At 30.8% G+C, this 19,241-nt stretch overlaps 4 protein-coding genes across 4 annotated transcripts; 2 read left to right on the top strand and 2 right to left on the bottom strand.

Moving 5' to 3' along the window:
- Window positions 1-2,349: 2,349 nt before the first annotated feature.
- LOC120080819 (transcription factor MYB1R1) lies at window positions 2,350-4,688 on the top strand. The gene is made up of 4 exons (XM_039035469.1): window positions 2,350-2,368; window positions 2,485-2,782; window positions 2,853-3,061; window positions 3,957-4,688. Exons 2-4 carry the CDS (start codon window positions 2,512-2,514, stop codon window positions 4,410-4,412), a joined length of 936 nt encoding a protein of 311 aa, XP_038891397.1. The 5' UTR covers window positions 2,350-2,368; window positions 2,485-2,511; the 3' UTR covers window positions 4,413-4,688.
- A 1,889-nt stretch (window positions 4,689-6,577) lies between these two features.
- On the top strand, window positions 6,578-9,425 carry LOC120081267. The gene is made up of 4 exons (XM_039035995.1): window positions 6,578-6,825; window positions 6,956-7,100; window positions 7,844-8,146; window positions 9,199-9,425. Exons 1-4 carry the CDS (start codon window positions 6,743-6,745, stop codon window positions 9,313-9,315), a joined length of 648 nt encoding a protein of 215 aa, XP_038891923.1. The 5' UTR covers window positions 6,578-6,742; the 3' UTR covers window positions 9,316-9,425.
- A 176-nt stretch (window positions 9,426-9,601) lies between these two features.
- LOC120081266 (serine/threonine-protein phosphatase PP2A catalytic subunit-like) lies at window positions 9,602-13,221 on the bottom strand. Its single transcript, XM_039035994.1, has 6 exons — window positions 12,029-13,221; window positions 10,817-10,931; window positions 10,586-10,694; window positions 10,423-10,500; window positions 10,104-10,295; window positions 9,602-10,008 (listed from the first exon to the last, which is right to left on the bottom strand). The coding sequence occupies exons 1-6, from the start codon at window positions 12,279-12,281 to the stop codon at window positions 9,835-9,837; spliced, it is 921 nt and encodes a 306-aa protein (XP_038891922.1). The 5' UTR covers window positions 12,282-13,221; the 3' UTR covers window positions 9,602-9,834.
- Window positions 13,222-13,917: 696 nt separating this feature from the next.
- LOC120081268 lies at window positions 13,918-15,609 on the bottom strand. The gene is made up of 2 exons (XM_039035996.1): window positions 15,071-15,609; window positions 13,918-14,192 (listed from the first exon to the last, which is right to left on the bottom strand). The coding sequence occupies exons 1-2, from the start codon at window positions 15,337-15,339 to the stop codon at window positions 14,153-14,155; spliced, it is 309 nt and encodes a 102-aa protein (XP_038891924.1). The 5' UTR covers window positions 15,340-15,609; the 3' UTR covers window positions 13,918-14,152.
- Between the last annotated feature and the right edge of the window lie 3,632 nt (window positions 15,610-19,241).

Genomic DNA, 19,241 nt, shown 5'->3' with positions numbered 1-19,241 from the left:
AACCCAACAACTTTCATAGCGTGTGGAATATGTGAATGCTTTTAGCACTGAAAAATATTTAGAATATTTATATTTTATAGTGTTTTTTTTTAAGGAAAATATATTTTTTAGTACTTCAACACGCATAAATTAAAAAAAAAAAAAAATCAATTTCAAAACGTTTCACAAGTACGATAATATAATTTTTTTAATACAAATTTATATGTAGATATGTATAAATAAGAGTTTTGCTTATTAAAAAAAACATTCGGAAGGGCACCCCACTTAACGAATTAAAAGAAGAGAGAGACAAGGCGTTTCAACCGTTGAATTAAATGATATATTTTTCTTTACCATTTGAATTAAATAAATTGGAAGGAGAAAAAAAATTAACTAAATTAGTCTTCGATCATAAAATTTTATTTAATAATCATTTAAGTTTGGTAATTATTTGATTATTTGATTTTATTTTAAAAATTAAGTCTATTTTCTCTAATTTTTTTTTATCATAGTTTTTATTTTTAACAAATTTGAATTTCTAGTCAAATTCAAATAATAAAAATTAAGTTTTTATTATTTTTTTTTATTTTTTTAGTTTTCAAAACTTGGTTTGATTATTAAAAATATCAATAGAAATTAGATAACATAGCAAAAAATTAAGAGGGTTTAATTTTCAAAAATAGAAAACAAAAAGTCAAATGGTTACCAGAGGGGGACCTTCATTTTTTTTAAAAGAAAATTTAGATTTTTTCTATCTCAAGCTCTTACATTGTTCTACGTCTTAAATAAAAAAATTGAATTCTTAACCAAATTTCAAAACACAAAAATAATATTTAAAAAACTACTTTTTTTCTTAAAAAATAGTTTTCAAAGCTTTATTTGATTTTAGAAAACGTTAGTAGAAAATATATAACTAAGCAATAAATTTAAAGGTGGAATAAGTATTTGTAGACTAAATTTTAAAAAATAAAAAATAAAATGATTATTAAATAAGATCTAAAATTTAGATTTTATATTTGACTTGTTTCTTAACTTTGAAAATGTTTAATAGATTTTTAAAATATAGGTTAGATATAGATTTAAATCTCAAAAAATAAGAGTATACAAATTTAAAAATAAAAAAAATACATTGAATATATTTTTTATTTTTTTTTTAAAGTTGAGAAAGCAAACATAACACTAAACTTAGTAATTGAACCTAAAAGAAATTAAAATATAATTAAGCATCCATCAAAAGGCAATTCACCAACAGCACAGCTCCACCATAGGCATTAGCCACAAAGAAAGGCTGAGGTTAATTAAAAAGAAATTGGTGTGTAAATTAAATGAATAAATAAATTACATGTTGGTGTTGGTGAGAAGTGGGGTCCACCCCTCACCCATCAGACAATCATCCAAATTTAATTCAATGGATGAAAAAATCTGTCTTCCAATCATCCCCTGAGATTGAGAGATAGAACAGAATATGCTAATTCGACGGTGCTCCACCTTTCTTCCTTCTCCACCATTCTCTTCATATTCTTTTTGTTTTTCTCCCTTTTTCTTCGAATCATCTTCAAAAGATGTACGGCTGGATGGCGATGGAGTATGATACGCTGTGCACCTGCGCACCACTATAGTATTCTCCATCACCCCCCCCCCCCCAAAAAAAAGAAGAGAAATTATACCAATTACGTTGATTTTTTTTGGTTCTTCCCTAAAAAAGTCAAAATTAGTTATTTCACTTAGATAAATTTAAAGTTTTGGAAAAAGTATTTTATTTGTTGTTTAAGTTTTAAAATGTTATAAGTTTGAGTTTGATTTCAATTTGGTTTCTAAGTTTTAAAATGTTATAATTTCATTGAGATTTGAATTCAATTTCAATTGGTTCATGTGTTTTAAGGTTTACAATTTTATTCTCGCTAAATACTCATTTTAATATTTGATGTTGATGTCTATTAATTATTTAAAAAAAAATTACGAAGTAAAAATTTGAATTAATTTTAATAGTGATAAAAACGTGAAAGTTAATTAATTATAGTTCTTTCAAATTAACCAATAAACATTAACAAGAAAGATGAAAAATAAATATTCAGTGAAAAATCGATGTTAAAAATAGAAATCTTAAAATATAGGAATCAATTAAAACGTAACTCAAATTAAAACCGTAAAATTTTGAAGTTTAGAGACTAAATTAAAATCAAATACAAAATTTAAGAATTAAAAATATAATATTTTGAAAAAAAACCGAAATATTAATTTTTTCCCCTTATAATTTAATATTTATTAACGTTTACTTTATAAATGGTAAAAATATTCTCATACAAATTTAAAATGGTATTTGATTTGATTTGATTTTTAATCCCAGGAGTACTGGTGGCTAACTCAGCGTCTATATGAACCAAACCAGGTCTCATATTTGCTTTTCCGGTCCACCTTTTTGCTTTTTGCTTTTCTGGCACTTCCAAATTCTCGTGGCTTTATCTTGTCAGACCCCTTTTTATGTTTTTCTTCCTCTTCCTGCAGCCTAGCCTTCAGTTCTAGAGTCGGAAAATGAACGGGTCTCGCACGTGCTCGCTGTGTGGGAAGAATGGCCACAACTCCCGCACGTGCCCGGAAGGGGACGGCGGCGGATTCATGTTGTTCGGAGTTAGGGTGACAACGACGGAGGGAAGTAGCTCGTTTAGGAAAAGCGTTAGTATGAATAATCTCTCGCAATACGCAGACCAGCCTCCAAGTCAAGACTCCAACAACGCCGCCGATGCCGGATATGCTTCTGACGACGTCGTTCACCCATCTGACCGTTGCGGCGGCCGGAAGAGAGGTAATTTTTATTATTTGTGAAGTTTTTTTGGATTGTGTAGTGTTTGGGTTTTGATTGGTTGTTGGGATAGGGATTCCATGGACGGAGGAAGAGCATAGGCTGTTTTTGTTGGGATTACAGAAAGTTGGGAAGGGAGATTGGAGAGGGATTTCGAGGAATTTTGTGAAGACACGTACGCCAACTCAGGTTGCAAGTCATGCTCAGAAATATTTTCTCCGACGGAATAATTTCAATCGGCGACGCCGTAGATCCAGCCTTTTCGATATCACTACTCATACGGTAAATCCCCCTTTCTTCAATCAAAACTAATAGAAATTTGATAGACGAGACAATATTAAATTTACTTTTGGGTCAATATGTAATTTAACATGATTCCATAGATTTTAGATGCAAGGAATGACTTAAAATATGTGAATTAGTAATCTAGAACAGAGTAAACTTTAGAAAGATAAGTGTATTTTCCCCCTTAATTTTCCTCTATTTTTTTTGTTTTTTGAATTCTTTTAGACCAATAAGTTTTTGGAATGGATGAAAGGCATGTGTGTACATGAGAATGGAAAGGCAAAATTGTTTCCCATTTCCAAAAAATTCCTCGATTTATTACCTAATTAGAAAGAATTTGGATTGAAACCCATATCCTAATGAGGGTAGATGTATTGACGCATTTATCTTAATTTATGACAAGTTTAAGAGTGATTGTGAAATAATTAAAATTACTATTTTTATAATATTTTTAATCATTCAAAATCAATATTAATAATATAAAAATTATATTTAATTGAATTGATTTTGAGTTATTAAATGTGTGTTGCTAGAGTGATTTTCAACCTGAAAAAAAGTAATTATAATCATTTCAAAATATAATCACTCCCAAACATGACTTAATAAATAAGAATGGAGCATAAGAATAAATTATATGTTGAATTACAATTTTAATCCCTATAGTTTGTAGAAAGTTATAATATAGTTTATAGTTTGATAAAATCTCTATAATAGTCTTTAAGACTAAATTATAATTTTTAAAATTATAGAAATTAAATTCTAATTTTTTCTACTGGGACCAATTTTAATTTAACCATTTGGATAATTTTTTTTCTTCTTTTTTAATTAAAAAAGAGAAATATAGTTTTTTAATTGTGTTTGTTTTTTTGTTTCCTGTTTAATTTATATGAAGTTCACGAACTCATCCACGGAAGACGATTTGATGTTTTCCGGCCACGAGGTTATGCCGCCACCGCTACCACCGTCGCAGCCGCAAAAAGACAACAATCCGGGAAATTTCCCCGTGAAAATTCATCCAGCAAAACCACCTCCCGCCGCTGTATCCGGAGGCGCCGACGATAGCAACGCCGTGGAGAGTACACTAACACTACGTTCATCAAATTCTGAGGCAAAGACGTGCGGTTCCAAAATTAGTCGTCCAATACCAATGCTTCCTTTATCTCCATACCCAAAATTTGCTGAATTGAACATTAACGAGAGAACGCCAGAAGACCCTTTGCCCCTAACTTTGAAGCTCTCAACTCAACATTCGGAGGGACAGTCACCGGCGGCGGCTTCACAGTCGTCCGGCAGTTTCCAGGCAATGTCAGGCGGCGGAGACAGCATAGACATTGTCAGTGTTGCTTGAAGATTGTTGGGGTATTAGATATAAAGAATAATTGCTTGGATTTAATTGGACAGTGGATAAAAAGGGATTCCAGCTTTGTTTTTGTACAGATGAAATTTAATTGGTCCAGAAAAAAAGAGAGAGAGGGAATATGGGGGGACTGTGGTTTGACTTATTTAGTTCCTCTTTGATAAAGTTGGTTGTATTTCTATTTTTTTTAGAATTGTTATGTTAATGTTCATATAATTCTTCCTATGCTCTTGCTTCAAAATGCTTGAGTAATATTTCCATTAAAAAGAAGTGTTGGAGAAATAGATTATTGGTTTAAATATTATTTTAATATCTATATTTTAGATTTTGGTTCAATTTAATATTGTTGATGTCAAAATTCTGACAAGAAAAATGCATCAACTTTCATGTAAAAGTGTGAATTTGTAATTCAAGAAAGATGTGACTTGCAAAAGAATTTGAACTATGTGATAATTGCTAAAATGTCTTTGATACGTCAGTCATTAAGAGGTTTTAGATTGTAGTGGATAAGATGAACTTCATTCACCGAAGTCATAATAATTTATAGGAAAATTCTACCTATGATGTTCGAAACATTGTTTTCTAGCCATACTATGAATGTTCATGTTAGTTTTTTTTAATTTCAAATTCCCACTTTAAAAAGTGGCATTTTTCATTTCTATTTATAAAAATTGAAAATAAATTTTATACATAAAGAAAACCTTTCAACACTAGTTTATGCCTATAGTTTTAGAAAATTTAATAAATGTAGGTTAAAATTTCATTAACAAATAGTTATAAATTAGAATGAATGGACCAAATAAACCAAGAAAACAAAATGAACTAAAATTTAAGAGTATTAAAGTAGTATTTAAATTTATGTTATTCTATAAATAAAGTAATGGATTAATTATCAGCATTAATCTAAATATTTTCGAAGAGTTTGTAGTTTGGAAGGTGAGAGGACATTTTAGAGCATATGGTTCCTTAAGTTGGTACACGACAAGAATACTATCATCAATGTGAGCAAAGGTTTATTGCTTTTTTGATTTGTCGTTTTATTATATGTGTTCATGGATGAATTTCAGCCACTTCAGCCAACACGGTCCAAATGATTTTAGGGTCCCTCATAAGTTAGAGGTTGGATGTCTCATATCATCAGTTGTCACACTTGAAAAGAAAAAAATTTGAAGACAAAAAATTTGATATTTTTTTTAGTATGATTAAAGGAAGAAAGAATTTGAATCACAAATCTTTGATTACTAATACAGTATGAATGCTAATTGAGTTACATTCTATTGAAATGCATTGAATTTGTTTGTTGGTGTTTCGAACAACCAAATACAGGTAGGATTTAGAGTAGTGCGATATATAAACTCTCTAATCTTAGAGGTCTCGTTTGATGTAATTTTCTGAAAACATTTTCCCTAATAATACTATTCTCTCTATGTCTGTGGACATAGGTAACACACCATTAGTGAATCACATATATCTGTGTGTCGATCTTCTCCATCTCTACGTTCTTTAATTGTCAATTTCATAACACACTCATTTTGATTTGGTTAGTTACGATAATAGATGCCATTTAATCTATCAATTTTTTTAAATATTGAAATTTGAAAATAACATCTAAGGTTTTTCAAACAATGTGATATCTCAAACACCGAGTAAATCCGACATTCAACCAACCTGACAACTATATGCTTTGATGTTTGGAGTGATGTTAGACGTATTACATAAAAAGAGCTCTCAACCCTTACTTATTCAATGTTATTTCTCGCTCATCTATTGTTCCACTAAATTACATCAAATTTTTTTTCAAGTACGCCTGGTGTTGAGGGACTAGATATCCTCCGGATAGAACATTTATTTCTAGTTATCATTGACGGATGTTCTGAAGTTCTAGATCTTAAAAACATAATTCGATTGCATGATAATTATGATATTTTAAATAAGGTAAACGTAAAAGATTTTAAGGAACTTCGAATAAGTATCGATTTTTATTCTATATTTTTAATTTCATCCAACACATTTTAATCCACTTTTAAAATTGGACCTAGATTCTAAACGTATCATAAAAAAGTTATTTAAAAATACTGAAAATATGAAATTCAAATGTATTTTTCTTCGGTTGGCAACCCTAAACTTTCACTATTTAAAAAATTTACCTCTGGAAATGTAAGGAAACCGAGATTAACGTGGCAAATATGCAATTAAAGAAGATACAAGGGAAGGGTGGAGAATATAGAAACTTTACAGGCTCCGGTTTGTGAATTCAATTCCCAGATTTGATTTTGGTGAGAAGAAACGAAAACGGAGAGACGTTAACGTCGGAAGCAAAAATGTGTTGGAAATTTTCATTGCTTCCTTTTCTTCTCCTTCTCGTCAGTTTCTCTGCTTCACTTCACGCCCAACTGCAGAATACGTAAGCTTTAATTTGATTCATTATGTTTTCGTATTGATTATTTGTTATTAGATCGAATTCTTTTTTGATCTGATCTAATTTGATCTGTCGGAATTCCCTGGCGAACTGTTGCATTTGTTCTGATTATCAGCTACAGAGTTGGGAGGAACGAAGAAATCGAGATAGGGTTTGGGCGCAGAGCTCTGTTAAGTTTCAAAGAGACTCCACAGGGAAGTAACGTTACCTTTGAATGCTCTCGTTCTGGCCCCTGCGTTGCCTGCCTTTACTCCGAAAAGGTTTCTATTTCATTAGAATATTTATTCGAGATACCTAATTTCTACTGCTGTTTTTTCCCGTTTAGTTTCCATGCGGTTTTTATTAGGATAAATCATCTAGAAATTATGACCTACTTTATTGGAAGTTAGAAGTTAGAACAGTGATTTTCTTTCAATTGCTGTAATTTGGTGATTTTGTAGTGAACTAATGGGATGAGGCATTACGAACAATTCTTTCATTTATGGCGACGATAATTTAGTAGTTGTAGTGGAAAAATATTGCAAATGCTTGTGAGTTTTCCATCATGAAGCTGTAGCCTTCCAGTTTTCATGTCATTAGGATTGGATGATGATAGGCCCCTTGTGTTCTCGCTGTCTTTGAAACCAAAATTTCATGCTTGAACATTCTTTAAAAATATGTCCAGGCTGGGCATATCTTACTTACTTTGTAATGAATGCCTTTCCCTTAGCCAGCTGATGAAAAAGCAAAAAGGAGGATAGAAAATAAATAAATAAAGAGACGATGTACATTGGTTAGTTGTAGGTGAGAAGGGATTTGAACTTGCCTTATGGGACAGACAGCGCGGACTTGGTAGTTAATATCTGGTTAATGCCAATGCAAGTTCATCACGAAGATATAGGCTTTAAGTTACTAGTATGTTGAGATTGGGTAATGGTAGCTTATGGTAGCTTTTGTTTTGTTCTTTGGTATAAAGTTTAATTCAGGGGTAAAGTTTCATTCTTTTTTCTTTTTGGTCTCATAGAATGATGAAAAATATCGCTGCAGTGAGACTGGCTACCGTATTCCCCTGAAATGTGTGGAAATCAAAGCCACTTCAAAAGTTTCCAATGAGAAAAAATCTCACAATGGTCGTTCCATGCTTGAAATGTCTTATGAGCAGAAGCTTGTGATCCCTGATGAGGCCAGTGGTCACGCTTCATCAACTGCACACCGAAATCTAAGAGATGGTTCTGTCTCAGCAACAGATGGTTCTCAGTCTTACATCACTTACAGAAGCTGTATACCATCAGTTAATGAAGAAAAGTTGTCTGTACTTGGTTTTGAGGTATGTCATTTTCCTAACTACTCAATTTGAACAGGTTTAATTCGTTGAAATGGATGGTTTTTGGTCAGTTTTTATCTGCTCTATTTTTCTTTATGCATGCTACATGATCTTTTCTCACTTTTCTGTTATATTGCTTTATTCTGTATGATTGATGCCAAACGTGTTCATCAACTAGATAGCGGTGCAATCATTCAATTAGGGCACTACTGTTTTTATTCTCATTGTAATTGTGGTCTGTGGCCTTTTTTCTGTAATCCTTTACTGCAATGAGAACCTATTTATTTTTTAAGTAGACGGTATAGGCATTTTTGAGAAATGTTCGTCTTTTACTGAACTGAATTTTAAGGGCCAATCAGTATAATCTAATGGATTTTCTTAAGCAGTTTTGTTGTTTTAGGTGATAACTAAAATCATGTCTAGTAAGATTTGGGGTACTAAAGGGGTTCATTTTGTTACTATTTTGTTGTCTGTAAACTTTAGCCATTTCCTGCAAGCTACAGAATTTGTTGGGGCACGTTTTCAAAATAATAACTATTTTCTTAAACATCTTTTATTTTGTAAAGCGATATGGAAAAGTAGTTATTTCTCTTTGTAGTTCATTCTTTTTAAGATCAATATATTGTTAACTAAGTCATAATAGTATATATGTATGAGGGGCAGTTTTGGAACTTTTCTTGGAAAACAATATTCTATTTTCTTAAGAAATCCAATTAGTGGTTCAAATCAAAACTGTCTTTCTTTGGAGAGAGGTAAATGTGTTCTAGAAATGACCATTGTGCTGTTGCTATTTAGATCTTTGAAGTCTTGCTTGCAATATGTGAAGAAGAGGAAGTATGTAGGATAGGAACTCTTATTCATCTTGGTACAACATAGCATGCCAATTATTATCCTATTTTTACTTTTATCTACCTCAAAGGTAAAACTTTTGAGTCCTATAGTTAATGCTGTTATTATGATGAGTTTGTACGCTTTTGCTTTCCTAAAAAGTCTAAAGGAAAACCAAATCAAATTTTTAGTTCAGTTTCATTTGCTGTAATCTTTCTTCTGGACAGAGCATCGTGCTGTGCTTGCTGCTCGTAAGTGGTTCAGTTGTATACTTCAGAAGGAAGCGATCTGTTTCAACGGCTGGTTTTGCTTCTGGCAGGGTGCAATCAAATTCCAGGTTCTAGTCCAGTCAGGCTTTTGTTACAAATGTTCATGTGACGTAAATTTATTAACCGCAAATACTATATATTGAAGTTATAGATCAATCAAAAGCTAGGCATTGGATGGTTGCACATACTTCTCTCCCTTTCTATTTATTTCGAAACAAATGTTACTCCCATAGAATTGACTGCTTGAAATTTCATTGCTTTCTTTTGGTTGTTGAAATCGAAAAGTTGCTCACTATATTAGTATTGGCAAAATCAGCTTTTCACTTCAAAGAATATATATGTATGTATAAACACAACACAATAATATCAAGTTATTGCTTCCTTAAGATTTACAAGCAAATGGGACCATCGGTCGAAACCTTCTGCCACTTTACTAGAGTTTCTTTTGCACATAAAAGAAGCAACAAAACACAACTAAAACTACAACCAAAAGAATGACATTGAACATAATCTGGTTCTCACCCATGACAATAAAGGCTTTTTCAGAGTAAAATCTACAATTACTGACACTTACAATGACCAACAATATAGTAATCACAAAAAATAATCAGGAGTCTTGCGTGTGGTATCGGGTTCAATTTGTCGAGGAGCTGGGTCAAATTGTAGAAAATTTTGATCCATATTCTCCCCAATTTCCAGAATTGCAGCCATATTTCCACATCGATAACAATAATTCGGAGCGCTAAAGACAGTCACCACATTCTTATCCTACAAAAACGAGTCATTGAAAAACATGAGAACATGCAATACAAGCAAAAACAACAAGTGGGGTAGAACATTTGCAATCAGCTAAACAAATTCACCTGACACCAGTTGTATCCTTCCATGACAAGTTGATGAGCTCTGGATATAAGAGAGAGCCCATTTGTATGATTGAACTGAGCAGCTATATCCTGACCAAATGTATAACCAGCCCCACGTGGAGATATTCCCCATCCACAACGGTCGTCTGGATCAGACCATAAGAGATCACACATTGGCCCCTCATGGGGGACCTGATTTGATATATACAGAAACAACAGCTATGAGGAATACAATACACTGAATAAACCGAAAATGGAAAATCTTTGTTGCTATGATTGGTGGAGTAGTCAATCAACAACCAAATAAAAACGTACAAACCTCCTGTATACGGTCCAATGAGCGAATGTTATCCAAGGTATCCAAAGATGGAGAAAGTCCTCCATGTAAACAGAAAACCTACACATGATAAGAGTTGCATTTTAGATAGATGCTATACGGTATCAAATTACAACCGCACAGTTCATGGTGCGTAGAATTGAACCTGACTCTCAACTAGAGCTGTAAGAGGGAGGTAATCGAAAAGATCGGTGAAATGTTTCCAGACATTGGCATTTCCATATTTTCTCAGGCATTCATCATAAAAACCATACCTGAATGAGAAAAAATGGTCTATGAATAAAAGATTATTCATACTAACGTTAGGGAAGGATGTTTTAGAGAACGACTCATCACATATGTAACAAAGGGGGGTTGAAAACTCATGACATCTTACACTTGAGTTATTTGTCGGCTCTCGTGATTACCCCGCAAGATGGTAATTCTGTCTCTGTAACGAACTTTTAGAGCCACTAGAAGAGTAACTGTCTCAACCGAGTAGTACCCACGATCTGCATTAGTTCACAATGTGAGAAAAAATACTAGTACCGTAGACTCAGAACTCCATAGCTTAAAACAAAGCATTACATACTTTCTCAAAACACGAAATCAAGGATGAAGGAACCAATTAACCAAACCATCAACTGCAATGGGTTTATTTTCTTCCTTTCCCCCTCTCCGAGCAAATAAAAGAGGGTAATGAAGCAGTAATGACTTCTGAACAGCACAATGCTCGTTGTGCTGCCTCTTCAAAAACTGGAGAGGATTCTAAGATAACTTTTTAAAACAGTGTCAGAGTATTGATCCCCGTTATTAATTTGAAGAACTATTTCCTTTCCTTTTTCTATTTATTAACAGCTATACAAAAACTACTTATCAACTTATGTAAGGCTTATGAGCAAACCACTATAAATTCTTATCATGATAAGTAGCTGCTTTCATCTATTGCCTCCCAGAGGATGTAAATCCCAAAAGCCTCCTAGTTCAAAATTTACGGCTAAGTTTAAAAGCAACCAATATATATAACTCCGATGCAACTTTTTTTTGATGAATTATAACTGTGACGCAGTACAATGGCGAAATGAGAAGACTCCCTAAGAATCAACCAAGCGTCAATTTTTACAAACCCATATTGCATTATCACCCGTAGCTCTCAGATGGGAGCCATCCAGAAATCAGGCACACCCATGCCCACAAGAGTCATCTGATAAAAGTTATCTGATCAGAGACCTTACCAGCACATCTGAAATGTCCGGTTTTAAGCTTTCAACTTAAACAATCTTTTGCCAAAACCGAGTAATCTGGCTGTGATTCTAAATGATCTAATAGATAATTTACTCTTAAATGCAAAGAGGTACAGCTAAAGGCCTATTAGAAATCATACTCCGATTAATCCAGAAAAATTATATTACAATACATCAGCCCTTTGAAGGATGTGGCTATTCGGGTTGAGAACAACCCGAATGAATCACTTTTAGAAGTTGAGAATTTTCAAACACAACAAAAGAACAGAGAGCAACAGTAGCGTTAAATGAAGGAATCAAATTATTCTCAAATATAAATAGCAGGATAAAAACCAAAAAAAAAAAAAAAAAAGCAAAGAACTCACCAACGTAATCGCCCATGAAAAGGTAATTAGTATCGGGAGTACGGCCTCCTATCCGAAACAGTTCAATGAGATCGTAAAACTGGCCATGAATATCGCCGCAAACCGTCACCGGACACTTAACCGGCTGCACGTTCCACTCCTCAACCAGAATCGCTCTCGCCTGATCGCAAAGTATTTTCACCTCCGGTTCCGGCAACGGCTTGCACTCCATCAGATGCTCGATCTGACGGTCCAGATCCGCGTGAGACGGCATGGTTTCAAATCCCTCTCAGATCCACAAGCAAAAATTAGAGATCGTCCGGAAAGAATCACACTCACGAACTCAGCGATCTCTCCATTCTCAGATAACGAACGAATTTGAGCTCATTTATGCATCAAATGGACTCATAAACATCAAAATTGATCCCCAAAATGCTTACGTTTTCAATCGCCGTGACATGAAACAAAGAAACATAGATAGAATCTGAACCCCTGATTCATTCTGGCTCTCTCTCCCCCTCCCCTCCCCCTCTCTCCGTTCTTCGCCAAAGTTTGGAAATAAGTTACTAAAATTGTATTTATGTGAATAAGAGGATGACGAGGGAATTGAGGGGAACGGATTGATTGCTCCTAAATTAATCAAAATGCAAATGAAATGCCATTTCATTTCATGTCTCCAAATCAAAATATGTTTTTTTCCCCTTCACAATTTCTTTTTAAAAACTATAGTAACGTTTATTTATTTAGATAATTCTGTTATATCAACAAGAAAAGGTAACGATTATTTGAAAAAAAAAATATTCCCCACAATCTTTTCTTTCTTTCTTTCTTTTTTTTTTTTTAATAACTTTGCAAGAAATCCATAAATTAAACATGAATTTTTACAATCTATATTGCTCCATTTAATAAATTCGATTTACGAGAATTCTTTTTTCAAATGTGCAATGATGTGGGTATGGTAGGTAAGTAAATAGCCACCACATTTTTCTTTTTCTAAAAATAGTCAATAAGAAATAGTGATTGAATTAGTAAAGTCAAAAGAAGCAGCTATCTTACAAAAATTGATTCAATTTTTGAGGTTTGAAATAGGATATCTGACCAAAGAATCAATCCATTTAGATTAGGTCAAATAAATCAGAAAATTATTTTATTCATTACATTTTGAACATTTATTTTCCACTTAAAAAATTTAAGTTCGTCTTTTCCAAAGTTTAAAATATCGAAGTCTCAATTTTATAAAAAGTTTTATAAAAAATAGGGAGATAATGGTAAAATATGCTTAATTTTGGAAAAAATATAAAAACAAAAAACATTTAAATTAGTAAATAAATATTTATGCTTCTTAATTAAGATAAAAAAATATTATTTATATTATATTCACATCATCGATATTTTGTTGTTTATTTGTTTTCTATTTCATAATTTTTTTAGGGTATAATAAAAATATCTATATGTTAATGAAAATTTAATATCATGATGTTTCTTAAATGACTTTATTATTTATAAGGTACAAAAACAACTTTTTACAAGAAGGATAAATTAAGAAAATGGAATCCAATATATTTTTACAAAAGCTTATTCGTTTAGACCAGTAAACAATTAGAAGTAATATATTTTGACCCAGGAATGTAAATATTTTTTTTGAAATAAAAAGAAGTATATGTATATTCTTTAAAAAGATTCTTCAAAGTTCAAACTTGTGTCCATTTTCGAAGAAAAGTTGAAATAAAGTGGACGACTGAATGTTTCTGCAGAAGAATAGAATGAACTGGACTTTTGGTTCCTTCCTACACCCGAATTGGTTGGTTGATAAGCCCAATAAGATTTGTATTTGGGCCGAGCTCCGGATTTTGGGCCAATTCGAAATCGAACCAAAAAAGCCCAAGCCCATTTTCTCATCTAAGCTAGTATTTTTAGAAAAATTTGAGGGATATTATGAAGAGTTAGTGTTCTACAAAAGGTACAAAGTTGAGTGTGCGTCAATTCTATACAATCCAGATTTATTCAGAGATTTTATACATTTCCCCTTATTGAAATTACCCAAAAAAAGAAAAGAAAAAAGAAATCTTCATAATAATGATCTTTAAATATTTAAACTGCTATATAAAGCTGAGGAAGGAATCTATGCCTTTCTGTGTACAAAGTCTAAGCTCCTCTGGGAGGTCCTCCTTTAACCCCAATTCTCCTGCCAATCCAAGTACGTATATATATATTATATATATATATAATATATATTATATAATATATAATATATATATATATTCAACAAACACTCACTATTATAACACATTAATTCAATAATTTTTTTTTTTGTTGAAATCGTATTTAGTACCTTTATCCACTAAAAAACTATGCTTAGATTGATAGCTTCAATACAAAATTTTCAACCATACTTGCATACATGATTTTAATTAAAGCCCATAAGCTATATATTGTTAGATAATTTTGGAAAAAAGTGTTTTTCATTTGTTTAAAGTATACCTTCTAAAGCATACACACTAAGACTATTGAAGTGTATATATTTAATCAATTCTAACATTTACCTAACTTCAAAATTTAACACAAGGTCTAACACGTAATTGTTAATAGGTTAAAATTTCTGTACTTTGAAGTTTGTTTAATTTTAGTTTATATACTTTCAATTCTCTAATTTTAGTTCTTATTATTTCAATAAATTTTAAATGTAATACTTCCATATTAATTCTTATTGAAATTAGTTAAATAATAATAATAATAATTTTCACATAAGAAAATACTATGTGAATAGGTTTTCGAAATTTACAGTAAAAATTTGGAGAAAAAACACTAATAAACTAGTTAGGGGGATTAAATTTAAGATTTATTGAAACAATAGAACTAGAATTAGACAAATGAAAGTATATAAAATAAAATCGAACAAACTTCAAAGTATAGAGAAGGATAATGTTTTAACCTTATTAATAAACTTTATTAATACTAAGTGTGACATTAGAAGAACTTAAACAGGATGAATTATTCATGCTAAATTTAGTATAGGTTTTTAGTAAATTTAATAATCTTAATGCAAAGCGTATTTAAATATACCTGTTATGAATGGGGTCTGGTCCTTTAGGAACTTTAACTTTGCTCATAAAGTTAGGATCCAACTTTGGATGGTTGTTGTTAGCCAATTCCTCAGCTTGCTTCATGACATGGCTTCCCTCAACTTCAGACTCAGCTGCCGGCCGCCGGCTTGTTGTTCTCCCTGGTGGCAGCGACCCAACGATTAAAAGCCATACAAACAGCCCCACAACCACAGCTCCAAGCAAGACCTTCAAGTAAGAAAAGTAGCTACAACTATCTACACTTCTCATATATATATAGAGGGAGAGAGAACTTTATTTAGTGTATATAGTCTTCTTCTAGGTTATGTCGAGAGCGATGCGTCGTACTTTTACGACCTGAAGATAGAAAGATAACGGCGATTGATATCGAAACAATGAAGAGAAGAAGTATGGGATTAGTGTTTAAGATCAATAGGAGAAGGAAGGAAGAGAAGAAGGAAGATGGGTATTTGTTTTGGCAGCGGCTGCATGTTTAATTAGGGAGCATTCTTTTTTTCTTTATAGGGTTGGTGGATTCTGTTGCACTTTTCTCAAACCTTTCTTTGCCCTGTTTTTCTTTTGTTTATTCACATATCAATTATATTATAATTTTATATTGGACAATTGTTTTAAATAGTAAAACTGTTGAAAATATTTTTAAGCATAGCAAAATGTCACGTCTATTAGTTATAGACCATGATAAATTACGATAGACTTATCACTGATAGACAGTGACATTTTGTTATATTTGTAAACAAATTGATTCATTTCTTTTATTTGAAAACAACCCTATCATATTTTTTTTTTATTTTTAGTGTATGTATTAGTTAAATTTACATGTAGTATACATATTACATGAATGAATGATTTGATGCTTGTGTGAGAGAAAGAGAGAGGAAAGAAAAGCATGTATCATTTTGTTATGAAAATTACAAGTCAAATAAAACTTATAAAGGTTTAAAGTTATTGTCAAGTATTAGAAGAACAAGTACTATTATAATAAAAAAAGTAGATTATTCTTAAGATTGAGCTTTTTGGGGGAAAACACTTGTGAAGAAAGAAAAATTGAATTTGAAAATTAAAGTCTAGAATTATTTTTAAAAGTTTTTTAGGCATTAAATTCTCATGCTTTTGTCTGAAAAGAAAAAGAAGTATATACATTTACACATATACACATTTAAATGTATTGATAAATCTGACTTAAAAAAAGAAGTATTGAAAAATCTAAAAGCATTTTCTCTGTTTCAAACTACCTATTTTATTCCGTCATATAAATATATATATATATATATATATATATATAATGATATATATAAACGTGCTAAGAACATTTAGCACTAAAATACACAAATTTGGCCTTCTTGCATTTATGCCAATCACCATAGTTACGTTTGTCATCCCAAAATTAATAATAATAATAATTATTGTTCACATAAATCACATGACATGTAAATAACTACTTGACCAAATTTTATAGTATGAGTAATGATTAGGTGAAGTCTAGACAACACTTAATTCTATATTCCATCTTTTTATATAAATAAAGAAAAATGAAACAAATTTTTTTCTTTAAAAAAAAAAAGGCCAATTGACCCCCCTTTTTTTTATTGAAAAGGTACTTGAATTGCACAAAGGTAAGTAATCCAACCAACATTAAATATTTCTCTTATATTATAAACTAAATAAATAAAAAATTAAAGATTCTATTTGATAACCATTTTGTTATTAATTTCTAATTTTTAAAAATTAAACCTATAAACATCATTTTTATTTAAATTTTTGTTTGTTTTGTTATCTATTTTTTTAATTAAAATTTTCAAAAATCATGGCACTTTTGAAACTTAAATAAAAAAGTTATTTTTAAAAGCTTGTTTTTGTTTTTTGAATTCTGCTAAAAATTCAACTCTATTTGTTTAAGAAATATGCCAATCATGGTAAGAAATTGAGTGAAAATTGATACTTGAAGAAAGAAAAAGAAAGGTTAAAAAATCACTTTTAGTCCCTAAACTTTCATAAAAGCAATAATTTAATTCATAAACTTTAGAGCGTAACGACTTAGTCCCCGTACTTTCAATTTTGTGACATTTAATCCTTGAACTTTAGTAGTGACAATTTAGTTATTGTACTTTAAAATTTGTAATGGTTTAGTCCCTATTGTAAAAATTAATGTTAAGGTTCAATAAGATTTCATGCATAAATAAATCACCAAACTAATTAGAGACTCAATTATTTTTTTTTCAAAATACAAAGTCTTTGTCATAGAATATTAAAAATTGACATCTAATTTTGATATATTCTATTTAATGTTAGGGACTTTAATTGTTATAAATTTAAAAGTATAAACACTAAATTGTTACAAACCGGAGTTGTTGAATATTTTTTATTGCAAAAGGGGTTTGGGATTTATAATATATACTTTTTAGAGTGGGGAATCTTTGTTCATATATATGTTTAATTATATATATAAAATTGGGGAAGAAGGGGAGCCACAGGCAGGTTATATTAGCACCTCAATAAATAAAAGACAAAGCATATGGCACAATGTTTCTAATCCATTCCCTATGGATCTCACAGTCTTATTTACTTAAAAAGCTTCTAAAGAATCAAATGCCTTACCACTCAACTCTCACTTACCTAAATAGCTTCTCATTCAAGTCTACCTATCATCACATCTCTATTATTATTATTATATACATTACACTTCACTTCTAACTTCTAAGTTCATCACCAACATTACACAATATTTATTCTTCAAAAAACACACACCATATTTCTACTATCATATAATTAATTAACCCAATATATTATGTAATCTATTTTATCATATGTCAAAAAATAAATTTAAAATCATGGCTCTAGTAGAAGTCAGGTTTATTGTTTTCACATGCACTTATATTGTCAATAAGTAGAAACATGATTTTTTTTTTGGGTATGTATCTTAGCTTTTCCTAAGCTATTACATGATCCAATACTATGTATATATAAATAATAAAAAAAAAGTCAAAGGGTATATTTCTTTATTTGGTTAAATATTTGGTTCAATTAAGAGGGTTGGTGAGACAAATAGTTGACTGAAATCCATTCATCAATTTAAATATTTTCATAAAAAAGCATTAAAAGAAAGGGAAAATCTTATGTACCATACAGTACTTTGAGGAATAATGTATTCGTATTTAATTGCTAAAGTGATCTTAATTTAATAATAATCAACATGATCTTTTTCCCTAGAAATCGAAGGTTTGACCTTCATTCCATAGTTATTGTACTAAAAAAATGTATATCTATCTAGTTAATTAGAGGGTGTAAGAGTTAAAGTGAGTTTTTCTAATTAAATATAATTATCATCAAACAACAAATATTAAGTTCTAAAATGATAGGAATTAAATTCTAACTTCGTCGAAATTTTTGAGACTAAATTTATAATTTGAATTAAAAAACTAAAAATGAAAGTGTTGTAATACATGATTATGTATAAAAACTATAACATATGAAAGAGAAATTAATGAAAGAAACATTGGGAATAGAATAATGAAGTGTGAGAGCTGATGGGTTGTGAAGTAATTAGTACCGTACAAAAAAAAAAATGGGTAAGGATCGAGCTGGAAGCCATTTGGCCATTTGGAATAATAGTGCACAAAATCAAATTACTTATAAAAGTTAAATGAAGTAATGTTCTCTCTCGTTTTGTTAATTGTTTGGTATTTCAAAGCATCTTCAAAATTTTGCTTTTTCCATGTCTTCCTTCACCTTCAAGCCCTCTCTCACACACTCAAAACTCCATATTAATTGTACATAAAATAGATATATGCCTAAACTCAAAGAATCAGTCAATTATATATTTTCTTGTTAAATTAATTCACTCCTACTTCAAATTTCATTTACCCATCTTGTAACAACTTTTATAAGTTTTCTTCTTGCAAGTTTGTGTCTAATTAAGTATGGCCTAAATTTATTATTACTTTTTTAAAAAACTTCAACTATGTCTTTAAAGTTGCAACATTACCTTTAACCTTTCATAAACATCTCAAAACTATCATCTACTTTGTGATCTCTAAACTTGATATATTTGTCTTACTTGGACTATGCATTTTAAAAAGTTTCAACTATTATATATATATATTTATATATTTTTAGTACAATAACTGTAGGAGTAAGGAATATGATTGAAAGAA

The sequence above is a fragment of the Benincasa hispida genome, chromosome 7, assembly GCF_009727055.1.
Source record: "Benincasa hispida cultivar B227 chromosome 7, ASM972705v1, whole genome shotgun sequence".
Lineage (NCBI taxonomy): Eukaryota > Viridiplantae > Streptophyta > Magnoliopsida > Cucurbitales > Cucurbitaceae > Benincasa > Benincasa hispida.
This window is presented reverse-complemented; position numbering and strand designations above follow the sequence as displayed.